This window comes from Callorhinchus milii, unplaced genomic scaffold (genome assembly GCF_018977255.1).
Source record: "Callorhinchus milii isolate IMCB2004 unplaced genomic scaffold, IMCB_Cmil_1.0 Scaffold9, whole genome shotgun sequence".
NCBI lineage: Eukaryota > Metazoa > Chordata > Chondrichthyes > Chimaeriformes > Callorhinchidae > Callorhinchus > Callorhinchus milii.
The window spans coordinates 12,065,099-12,078,100 of NW_024704750.1; the positions used below are offsets into that span (position 1 = coordinate 12,065,099).

A 13,002-nucleotide genomic window follows, 5' to 3' on the forward strand; every position below is an offset into this window, starting at 1 on the left:
AAATTTACCAAAAGCAGTGGGGAAGGTTTTTTTACATATTACACTTCAGTATTTACAAGTACTCAATGTTGGTAGTAACATGTATCTTATAGATTATAATTACATAAAATCATAAGAGAGATACGAGTGAATATGGTCTATTTGATTTAATCCTTCCGAAAAACGACTCCTTATGTTTCCTGTTGCAGAATCAAGTGGATTCTTAAATGAATTCAGTATCCTGACCTCTACCACCCTTCCCGGTAGCCCATTCCAGCTGTTGATAACCATCTGTGTAAAGATATACTTCCTAGTATCTGTCCTAAAATTGCTCTTTTACAACTCGAATCCTATGTCCTCTTGGAATACAAAACACACCACATTGTGCACTAGGTTAAACTTAAACTGGAACAGACTGTTCATCTAACACAATTCTACATTTGTTTTAATGTGCTCTAAGACACAGAGACTGGTTCTTGTTAGGTTTATACTGCAAAGATGCCCACAACCTTTTCAGTGCCAACACAAACACAATTTTCACATTTTGTTTCTGGAAATACTTTGAGAGTACTGCAAACGTCTAAACCCAAAGAAATAAAACTGCAGTACAAAAAGCACAGTACGACAAATTACTATAAGAGTTAGAAGAGAAAAATGTTACATGAAATGAAATGTGTGCAAATCTGAGATTGTACTGCAACTCCAAACCTAATACAAAGATTCCCATACTATACGATTTAAGTTTGTCTATAATTTTGAACATCGTTCCCATTCTCTTCAAATTGCTCTTCTTCTCAAGGCAGTGGATTATGGGGTATTCAGTCCTTCACTGTGAATCTAGGCAAATTTCTATAGGCTGTTAGAAGGTATTGGAGTGAAGCTGAGTCCTGTCTTCCTTTAGTGTTCACATGCTGCACAATAATTACAATATATTGATGAAAGACCCTGATTGATTTACCCTCACCTAAACCAGTCATACTGAGAGAATGGTTAATGGCCTTGCCATAAATGTAACGGAGATGAAATTCAGCATAGACAGTGGAGAGAATCTGGTACTTTCCGAGTTAAATAGTTTCACTAAAACTCTGCGCTGTGCGTTAGTGAAGCCCTGCAATTCATTACTGCAATTTCATCTGTAGTAAACAAACAAAAAAAATCGGTAAACTTGATAGTTTAATAAAACATAGTGACTAAATATATATATAATCCTTGCATTTGATATAATGCCTATTACATTGAGAACTTTGTGTCACAAAGTTTCTGTAAAGTGTTTGACTATATTCGTAGGCAAACATATTGTGGGTAGTGGATTTGACAAGAGGAAGAAAACACCAATACAAATGTGTATAAATACATGTACACATACAGACCATAAGCATCCAACAGAGAAATACCTCGATCGGCAGGGTAAATAGCCCTGCTTCACTCATTTTTCCTCACTTACACAAAAGAAGATCGACAATACTGCCACATCCACACTCAACAAAGCCTACCTAACATAGATCAAATCTAGGCTAACCAAAAATAGAAAACACAATTAGGTAGTAATGTAATAACCTCACTGTCATACTTAGGGACCTGGACTGACCCTTAGAGGCTTAGTTGCTCCACAAAAAGTGGATAATTTCCGACTCAAATATCTGAGTTTGGTATGCAGAATCTAAACCAGAACTATTGCATCAAGTATGATATTCTAAGCAGTGCACTAATTTTATAAACATTAGCACTGCACAAGGCAACCTTCAAGAAGATGACTTTTGACAGTTTGTAGGATGAACAACTGAAGTGAAAGGCATCTCAAATTGTAAAGAAGCAAATGGTTTCATGTCAAAAGATTGGTCTTCGGGATACGTTATTCCGTACCCTATTAGCAATGATGATATGAAAAAATACAGATTTAAAAATACAGCAAGGCATCAGCTGCTTAAAATAATATTGTGTTCTAACTCAAGTTCGAATCTCATGTCCACTCAGAAACTTAAGTCTACACATGAAGTGGCCTGAGGATAAATCCTACTTTAGGCTGTGAATGGTAAGAGAAGTGCTGTCCAAATAGAGGCACAAGCAACAGAATGGCACTGTATCTTCTTGCTTATTTTACGTACTGAAATGCATATTACGCCATTCTTTGCCTAAATAATAAATGGAGCCCTCCAGCATATTTATATACATCACTACCAGAAATGCTAACAATGTAAATCTCTTGAATATTTGGACTCTACATCAGGCACACTAGCATGTTCAGGGAGCTCCTGTTTCTATAGCAGATCGGAGCAGTTGGAAATCAAATAGCACAATGTTTTCATTATTGCCCTTGTGATGTTTGTCCTTGGTTTTGATCCGTTGGCACCTTAAGTGTTCTGCAGAGAATGTTCAGAACGAAGAAGGATCACAAACATCAACTAAAATGAAATTTAAAGCTCTAATTGCAGATAATTTAAAGCCCACACTCTTTCATGCCTTTTATTAACTTTTCTCTGTGACATTTAATAGTAAGAACATTGACATTTAATAGAAAGAAAATAGAATCTTACAAATTAGAACATAAGAGAAGCTTCTGGTTAGATTGTAGTATGTTGTTCAAATGCTTATGGTGTTGATAAAAGTGCTTACTTTATAAAAACATTATGTAGTTGAAAATGTTTTGGAACAAGACACAAAACACTCACCTTTCTTGTTTTAAAGCATATTCTAACATTTTTATTCTTCTTACTAGGTCCTTCTTTAAATTTTCCTGACCTTTCCTCTCTCCTTGTAAAAATGCTATCCGAGCCTGTAGAAAGAAAAAGCAAAATGAACTAAACCATTACTGCAATCCTTTGGTGCCCTTAAGCACACATATCTCAAATCTAAAATATGATAGGTTGATCTATGTTTACAAAACACTGCTACTCATGTCAATTTGATGTCATATTGTGAAAATGGCCATTTCATCTACAACTGAGGTTGCAGCAATTATTTGATAAATGTGTAAGTTCCTGCAATTTATCCAACTCTAATTCTGTTGACGTGTGTTGATTAATCCAAATTCAAGCTGATCTTTCTTATATTTGTGCACTGCTTTTATTGACCATCTCCACCAAAATATAAAATTATTTTATTTAACAAACTCCTGTATTTAGGGATAGTTTTGTCATATTAATATATAGGAACGAATGGGCATTTGGAACACCATTGACTTTCCTTTGTGTATCTATCATCCACTTTAAAAAAATACAAGACCTTGAAATCACTGTTATACCAGCGCCTATGCTCAGTTTTGGAAAACTTCTATGAGTAATGAGAACAACCAGGAATGAGGGAGTGGTGGGAAAAAGAACAAGCTTTGGCTAGGCATCAAGCCTTTGCTACATAAATACAAGATGAGACAAGCACAACTATCACTAGGTAGCCCTCCAGGCAGACACTAATGCAGCAACCATTAATGACCATGTTAAGAACATAAAACAGAGTTTTATCTTGAAACATTCTTGAGTACTTACTCATCAAATAAGTGATCCAACAAAAATGTGCTCACACAGTAATTGAACATAGAAAATTTTGTTTTTAAACGTTTTAAAATAAATATTTGTGCAGCTATGTTTTCCTTTCATTTAATAAAAACTGTGTGTGGACCACAGGTAACATCAGAATCAGGCTTAGCTGTGAATCCCCGTCTCAAAACCATGCCATAATCCTTGCATTTCAAACAATGTTTTATCACATCAAAACATCAAAAAGCATGTAATGCATCTAATATAGCGACTGTATATTTGTAGGCAAACATGGCAGCTAACTTTTCATACAATATACCACAAACAATCTTGATATGAATGATTTTTTTTATCCGGGAGCCTACTGGAAAGGATACCAAAAGAAATTCTCTTTTTTTTTAAATAGTGCTACGAGATCTTTAATGTTCATATTAACACACTGGTGGGACCTTGGTTTAATGCATCTCCTCTACACTGTTAAGATGTGGATAGCACCTCTAACAGTTAGAGAAGAATAGCAGCACCTCTAACTTGAGAAAGTGCTAGCAACTGAGCCAGGCTGACATCAATCAAATATTACCAGCTAGGATTTTGAATCAAGCCAAAAAGGTTGAGGCAAACAAACCACCAGAGGGTACATCAATGGAGCAGTTTTTTAGAAAAAATTAAAACTCAATTCATATTGCAAATAAGGCTCCTTGTTTAAATAAATAGCTTTTTTTCTGCAAAAATGCAATCCACCATAAAAATATTTTTAATATAAATACAAACTATTAACTTATTTTCACCTTTTCCTTTCACCGCTTATTCTCTCTTCATATTCCTTCTAGTTTAGAGTGAAAGCCACATCAAAATAATCAGCTTCTAACTGGCTGAAAACTGTCTCCTGTGCACAATCAGGCCTGGAACTGAATATTGACAGGGTCATGTCATAGACCCAAGTGGATCAATCATTGGCATGAATTTTCCATGTCAAATGCAAGCGAAATTCAGCTGGACAAATTAATCCATCTTTGGAGAGTGCAGCGCAATAGTACCAAGAAAATAACTTGCCCACAGCAAATGGAAGTATTAATTTACATGCTAGATTATTTTAGAGCGATAAGATACAAGATAAACCCAAAAAAGACCATTGGACAAAATATGGGGAAAAAATCCGATCAAGTCCAAATAGTTTGATCAATTTGTTCAATTTATTGACTATTGCACTTTATTTCAGATCATAAAATATACATTTCCACTTCCACTCCAGAGACATCACTCTCTTGAAGCCAAAATTGGGGCATGTGACATCGGTAAGACTGAGTAATATATAGTGTTACTGCTAAGATAAAACATCTCATGAGGAAGAATAAAGAAAAAGATAAGACTTCAAGGATTCTACTTTAATGAAAACATAAGCTTTTACTAATTAATATTTAACAGTCACCCTACTGTGAGTAAACATTATTCATTAGCACAGCAAGCAGGTCTAAAAGATAAAAGCTATACTGAAGAAAACACAAAGCTCTCTGTAAACATTGCAATACCATTAATTCTCCAGCCTCACTATGCACACCAGTGAGTTCATGCCAGAGAATTGCTTTGGCATTAAATTATTGTAACTTTCTTCCTGTAATTAACTTCTGAACTTATTTGTAAATGTTCCAAGTAGCAGAAAGCAAACGTGGCAACAGATCATTGGATTTAAGAGAGTATATAAGTGAATAGAGTTCTTTAATTCTGCTCTTATGCTATCACAAATCTAACAATTTAATAAAATGCAGCAACACAGAATGAAGTACTCCGATCAGGAACAAGTACATAGTGTCCAAGTGAACTTTACACGTATGCATGTTTGAAAATAGAGAAATACACAAAAAAGGCAACTGTGATTTTTGTATTCTGATCAAGCATTTATCCACAAGGGAAAGTGACTTTGTTTTATTAACATATTTTTTCATATTCACTGTGGAAAAATGGTGCACGTACAACAATTGAAAATCTGGATAAAGCAAGCTAAGCTGTAAAGGAATTTCATTATACATTCCATTAAAATTTATAAAATTTACAGTTGAATTATGCAAGTTATTATTGCTGTGAACTTCAAAGATAATCCCAGAATACAAAATTATTCATGAATTTGTATCCATTGCAAGATTAAAAACTGCAGTTGTGTTCTAGTTGTATTACTTGCACTAAAAAAAGTAAGAGAATTGCACAATTCTCAGAAATGTGATAGGACCAGGGAGAGAGAAACAATCAACCTTCTTCTTTGGAGTTACAAAGGAAACTTATCCCCTTCAACCATATTCAAAATCATTCCCGATTTTGGAACCACACAGCATTAGATGTATAAATATACAAATTCGATGCCACGATTCACTGTGTTGGAAAACCAAAATCTAATTTCATCAAAGCTCTTGCTCAACCCAATTGATCCAAAAAGCAGCCAAAAATAATCTAATTGAGGAAAGTTAAAAAGCATGACAAGTTCAATTTAATTTTGTGATTTATAATGAATTTAAGCATTCGTGTACGCTTAACACACACACCTACAGCTAAAAAATGCCTCATGACACTAAAGATAGTGACATGACAATGTGCATTCTACTACTGTTAAGTGTTAGTGACTAATGTCTACATATGCAGTTAATTCTAATTGTCCAATTATCACATCTATTTTAATCCTTACTGTGTAATATCGGTTTCCTTGCAATATTGTGGTTTCATCTGATTCTTCAGTTCATTCCCCCTACCCTTAAAACTCTTATTCGTTTTCCGATTAGACCTATAATTATCAAGTAGAGAAGGAACAAACACACTTAAGCTTTATTCCAATGGAAACTGAGCTGTCAGCTGGGAAAGATGAAAATCAACAGCTGTTCTAATCCAACTGCTATCCAAAATCTACATCTGTTGTATAGACTGAAATCACTCTCCACATTTACACCATCGTGTAAATGAAAACATATTTCCTTGACTTTCATAAACCGTGCAGGAGGGCAGATTTCATAACATGACTGGAGTCTCTTGAATACAGAACAGAACAAAGCATTCAAAAAGCTAATCATTGGTAACATATTTATTAAGACTCCAAGTCGCATTTAGTTCAGGTGACTGAACATTCTTTTTACATATCTTCTATGTCCACCCACAAAGGCTTCAACTCATGTTGTGGTATAGTTTCATGGGTGCTGACCACGCTCTGGTGAATTGCCAAGTCGTTCTTCATATCCATAATGTTAACATTTTATAAGGAAAAACATTTTGATCCATCACAGCATTATTTTACATTATAGTTTAAAAATAGTTTTCATAGAGATGCATTAGATGCCTCAATTCCCCAAAGCCCTCTGAGAACTCAAGAAGTTTCACATTTTAAACTAGTAATCAACATTTTGCTCCTTAACATACTGGGAGTTTTGCCTATAAATTGGATTCCAACAATTAAAGTATAGCGGAAATACAAGGGAATGAAAATGTCAGTGGAGTTTAACAGAATAAAAAAACTGCCAAAATGAAAATCAAGGCTCTAAGAAAGTAAACATGTATTGGATTATTCAAATTCTATTCTTGCAGTCAATACATTTGAGTCATCTTCTTAAATATCACTCTCATCTTACAGGGTGCAATGTGAAGTAATGATTCATCACATCCTAGAACTTATTGGCACTTTTTTTTATTAAACCAGCAGGTGCCACACAGGAAGAAAATGTAAGATGGCGAGACTCCAAACAAATGACATTACTAACTATACAAAGTTCAAACTAAGCCCTGAGCAATACCAATAATAGTCATCAACATTATTTCTTGCCAACAATGTGATAGTAGAATTAACTGTTGCCTGTTGTGATGCAAACCCATCTGGATCAGATTCAGGTACTTTCCCTTTGGAATATATGTTTCAATTCTACATTATATCAAGGCTTCACATGACTGAAATAGTTAGCAGGGGAGCCATATCTTTAGCTTTCCTTAATGTGGCTCTGACAATTTAAAAACATTTCCAGCACATTTCAAGCTCAATTTACAGAGAAATGTGACCAAACATGAATTACGTATGCAGGAAAGTCTGAAACATACCTGAGCATAAAATTATGATTCCAAGGTTCAATTACATAAAGTACAAAAAATAATTATTTAGATTTACTGCAAAACATTGCAAACACATTGTTGCGGTAGCACTCTTGCCTCAGAAGTTTGTAGGTCAAGCCCCACATTGGGACTTGGGGATAAGGCAGGGTTAGGTTATTAGCTGGAGTTAGATTAGAAGATCAGCCATGATTGAATGGCGGGGCAGGCTCGAAGAGCCGAATGGCCTACTCCTGCTCCTACATGTTATGTTATGGAATCACATAGCCTAAGATATTAACCTTGCTTTTGATATAGCACTTTACCATGTCAAAGTGCTTAGAATATATTGTAAAGTGTAGTGACACTCCAATGCCGTTCCGGGGTGGGGGGGGGTTGCAATGCCAGAGGTCCCGTCGTTTACGTTAAACCACAACCCCGTCTGCCTGTTCAGGTGGACGTTAAAATCCCATGACACTATTCGAAAAGAGAAGGGAGTTTCTCCCAATGCCCTGGCAATTATCCCTCCAAATGAAACCGGTCAATCCTTCTGTATCCATTTGTGGGGCACTGCTGTATGCAAATTGGCTGCCGCATTTTGTCTACAGATTACACAAATACAGTGCAGCAGATCCCCCAGCTCACCAGACTCCAGGTATCTGGAATTTGAACCTAAAGTGACCGGGCCTGAAATCTAAATGTTAGCTAGGGATATCAACTTTAATGACTCAGATTGTTTGAATCCTGCGAGCAGGATAACTTATTCGCTGTCTTCTGTTCACGGGATTCAAACAATTACAATGCCAGTATCAACATTTATGAAAAATGGCAGTAAATGCCTGTATCAGCAATTGTAATTACGCTTTAATCAGAAATTTCAAGTCACTAGACCAGATCTCCCCTCTCCCTTATTAGCTAGCCTAGGTTTAAATGTATATCCTGTGAAGCACTTTAAGACATCTTGAGAAGTTGCTATATCAAATGCAAGGATATTATTATTATAACCAGTTACCTCTGCTGGAAGGCACACATATGTGCAAGTCATAGGCTAGCGTATCACGCAATAACAGAAGGTTGGAGAGGACATTAAATCAAGTTAGGCTGCAAAGGCATTTACAATTAAATAGCCTGCCAATATTTGCAAGAGAATAATTGCCACCAGGATCATATGGTTTAATGATTTTGAGAGGCGAAATAAATGACTTGCTAATTGGTCTTCCAATTCTGTCATTTGCATGACATTGAAGGAGATTAAAATGCAGTTACATCTAGAGGCACAACAAATTTGGGTAAAGAATCTTTAAACAGGATTCAAATCTTAAACCACCTTAGTTGGTGGTCCTGCAAGTATGCAGCTGGTGGTTAGCCTTGACCCAGAACAGTATGTTTCAAACTGCATTTGATCAGTTGATGAGGGAATACTGCAAGTTAATGACTCAGCAATCAAATAAATTGGAAGGAGGAAAGGGAGGGAAGAGTAAAGAGAAAGAGGCATAACGAGAGAGAAGATGGGATGGAGGTGTAAGAGGGGGGTGGAAAGGGAAGGAGACAAAGAGGGAATGTAAAGAGAGGGAAAGACGAAGCATAAAGAGAGATAGAATTCAGACGCCAGTGGCTGTGCTGCGAGTGTGGCTGGAAGACCCTATAGCTCTTGGAAAGCAGTGGCCAGAAGGCAGAAATCTCTGTTCCTATTTTTGAAATTAACAGATCTTCATTCATTTACTTGATCAATATCCATTATTTGAGGACTTCGGCTGTATAGGAATCAGGAGCAGGAAACTTGGGGAATTTCTATGTTTCCAATGCCAAAATTGACCCAATAATGAGATCAGCTAACTCAGTAAAGGGCAGAGATCAAACTTTGCCTGGGATGTTCGGTTCAGAGCCATGCAATGTAGTCTATTTATCCTAGATACAATAGGGCAATGTCTATGCCACAATCATAGGGTCACCTGCTCCCTTTCTACTAATCGAAAACTACATCAGTTTCAAACAACTATAAAAGTACACAACTAAGTTACCTTTGCGAAAATTAGCTGATCTTTGTTGGGGCAGCTTTACTAGCATTACGATTTGACTTAGCAACCATGGGCTTGAGAGGAAAATATTGTCTGGTTGGTGCTCCTGATCGCTATCAAGCAAGGTTCACTGTTGAACAGCTTTGAGCAGTGACTGACTAGACTCCTGTAGGAAGACGTTCTGGTATAATCTAAGGAATTGTGCTCCAACTTGAGTCAGTGCATTCAGGATGGGAGTGTGAGAAAAATGGAGATGGGAATAGAAAAATTAAGGAAAACACTTTATTCCAATCACCATTTTTAACTCCAAATTTCTTAGAGACTTCAGCAATAAACTACCCAATAAACTACCCAATAAAATGACTATGTTTGTGCAAACAATAATTAAGATAAAAAGATATTGCCCAAATATTACTAATATAGGGTGACCAAAAAATAATGAAGCTACCCTATCATCTAAAAAAAATTATAATTTCTTTAAGACTTATTAGACATTGTAATGGTATCACAATTTTTTGGTCACCTTGCAGGATTGACTTTTGTTAATATGGTACAAAAATTCTGAAGATAGCTTTGACACAAATATAATACGTGCACTTTAAACCTCCTTAATAACTATTAAGTAAGTCATTTCTACACTGGACTTTACTATGGTTAGCAGAGGATAATAAATCAACAATGGCAGGTTTTGTGATAACATTTTAATAATACTTAGAGCGCTACATAAACTAATACCAGCTCTATTTTAAAGTCTAATTTCATTTTGATATTGAATGAACAAGAATTTTTTCAAAGTACTGTAGTTATGCATGTTTTGCAATGCAAAGTGGAAGCTGCCTGCAATCACAGCCTCTTGGAAAATTCCAACATTTGCTGGCAACTAAGTTACTTGATGTGTAGGAAACACCTGAATTCTACTAAAGTTGCTCAATCACGACTTTGGGCATTTCCTTCCACAAGGAAGATTCCACCCAAATCACACTGCAATATAATAATGGGCAAACTCAAAAAGCTGACTTTCACAGTTGGCTGTACATAAGTAGGCAGAATCTCTCTTTCCTCCTTCCCATCACTCACACACAGACATACATATATCAGATATACTGTTCATAGTGTAATAGCATGAAAAAAATATTTGTCACCAGGTAGCAGCAATATATTAGCTGTACCCTAGAACAAATGAATGTGGAATCAATATCAAAGGTGTGAACAGCTAACAGTATTTTACATCACCTAATAGAATCACTCAAATGTTAGTTTGTGAAGATTAATTGCCTCTGATGAAAAGCACTTTTAGGTACACCCCTTCACATTCAAGCCTTCTTTACTTCTGTAGAAATATGAGACTTTATACCAAAAACATTACTTCTTCAGGGTGGTAAATCTCACATAAAATCACTCTTAAAAGCTGCAATTTGTGGTTTTTTAAAAAAACTCAGATGACTAATGGTGGAAAATAATTTATACAAATACAATCCAAATTGCTCAGGAAAGGCCAATTTGTCTTGAATGCTAGACCCAAAAGAGAAATTAATTACAAATGGAAAGCTCTCTAGTTGACATCATGTGTTTTTGGGAACTGTTCGTTGATTGAGCAGCACCAATCATATTATGTGATCCCGATTGCTGGCTGTATTCTATATTTCACCTGATATTGAAACAGTTTAACTCTTTCAACCCTCTCTCCAAGAGAACCATGAGATGGAATTACAAATCAATCACCTAGATTTAAAGCAATCAGCAAATAAAAGATTTGGGGTTTTAGCGCTTTGTGAAATTACTACCATTTGTATAATTTAACACACATACACACACATGCATTGTTACCTTTCAAAATTCAAGGTGCTTAAAAACAGGTTGTCCTTATTTACCACTCTAAGTAAACTACTACTGTACATTCAATCTAAACTACCTTCTCTTTTCTGCGTTCAGCATAGAGCTAGGATGTTGAAATATTGTTTATGTATCACAGATAACCTGGAACACAAAGTTTGGGAACTTCTTACATATACAGTATGTAATATAAACATAAATTGCTGCCTTTTTCTGGCGAAAAATGCTGCACTGAGAAAATTGGGCACTTTGAAAGCTTACGTGCTTTATAAGTGCAAATTGGAAATAATAAATAAATGTTAGTGCTTAATTTATTAGGATAGTAATACGTTTGGAAATAAATACAATTATATTAATGTAGGTATTTGCAACTAATGTTCTTGCTAAGTTTCGTATACAAAACCTTACTGCACAATAAGATGTACCTCCAGTCTTTTAGCAGCTAGCGTAAACCTGGTTTCCCTTTGAATCCCACAGATTGTTTCTTTCCTGTAAACTAAATATGGCCACTTGATTCTATTCTTCCTGTTTCCAGCATTATTCCACAACCAGACGTGTGAATTGTAACTAAGTACCAGCGCATACAATATGTCACTAAAATGCAGTGGCAGTGTTTTGAATTTTTTGATACGTTGTACCAGAAGTATCAGATATCTGATTTTTGCCTCTTCGGGAATTTCTGGAACTGATGAGGCAGTCAAATTCCCTTAGGACCTGGAATCCCTTTAAAGGGCACTGATCCAGCTTTTGTTTGTATGCTTGTCCCACAGAAAAACAAACAGAAGTAGATTTAAACCATAGGCCAAGTAACACATAGTTCTATAAGAGCTATTCTTTGCTGTCAATAGCAAGATTCCGCATCTGATGCCATGAATTTCAGTTTAGATCAGCTGCAAAACCCATCAAATCAACATCTCTTGCTGTTGATATGAGTGGGGCTCGAGTCAGCTGGTCAGGGACACAGCCAGAAAATCACAGGGCCACTCGTTCATTCAAAAGTTCATAGTTCTAGTTCCATCTATATTTGAATCCTACACTTTTCATTTCAAAGTCAAAATGGACTTTTCATTTCAAAGTGGAGTCCTGTGGCTCAGTGGTTAGAGCACTCGCTTTGCAAGCGAGAGACCCGGGTTCAATTCCAGGCAGAGGGCGAAACCTTGGGCAAGTTTCCTTACTCCACACAGAGCCTAATAATAATCCCTCCAAAACCCAAAACAATAATAAATTGGTCATTTTCAATCCACGACTGTTTGTGGGACATTGCTGTGCCCAATTGGCTGCCGCGTTCGCCCACAAATATATACAGTCAATTCACTTTACAGTGTGTTCTGTGAAGCGCTTTGGGATGTCCTCCTGACGTGAAAAGCGCTATATCAAATGCAAGGATTATTATTATTATTATTAAAATGTTTATGCTTTGGATATATTATGGCAGGAAATGGGCATGGCTGTGAACTGCACTGTAGCTTTCAACTACAATATGTCCTTGTTTTCTGCCCATTTTTCTCTCCACTTTCTTTTCTTGCTTGATTTCCTCTTCACCTATTCCGAACTAACTTGTTTTTCACGTTTCATTAATTTCTTACCTATTCTCCTTGTCCTCTAATTTGATCTGCCAGCTTGTATGAGCTGATCATTACTACTTG

At 36.1% G+C, this 13,002-nt stretch overlaps 1 protein-coding gene across 6 annotated transcripts in view; it reads right to left on the reverse strand.

Moving 5' to 3' along the window:
- Positions 1 to 13,002, reverse strand: part of strn3 (striatin, calmodulin binding protein 3) — a 53,414-nt gene that overhangs the window by 30,086 nt on the left and 10,326 nt on the right. For all 6 annotated transcript variants that reach the window (XM_007893403.2, XM_042337857.1, XM_007893404.2 and 3 more), the window contains 1 exon segment: positions 2,649 to 2,752. In XM_007893403.2, the coding sequence (XP_007891594.1) occupies positions 2,649 to 2,752 (104 nt within the window).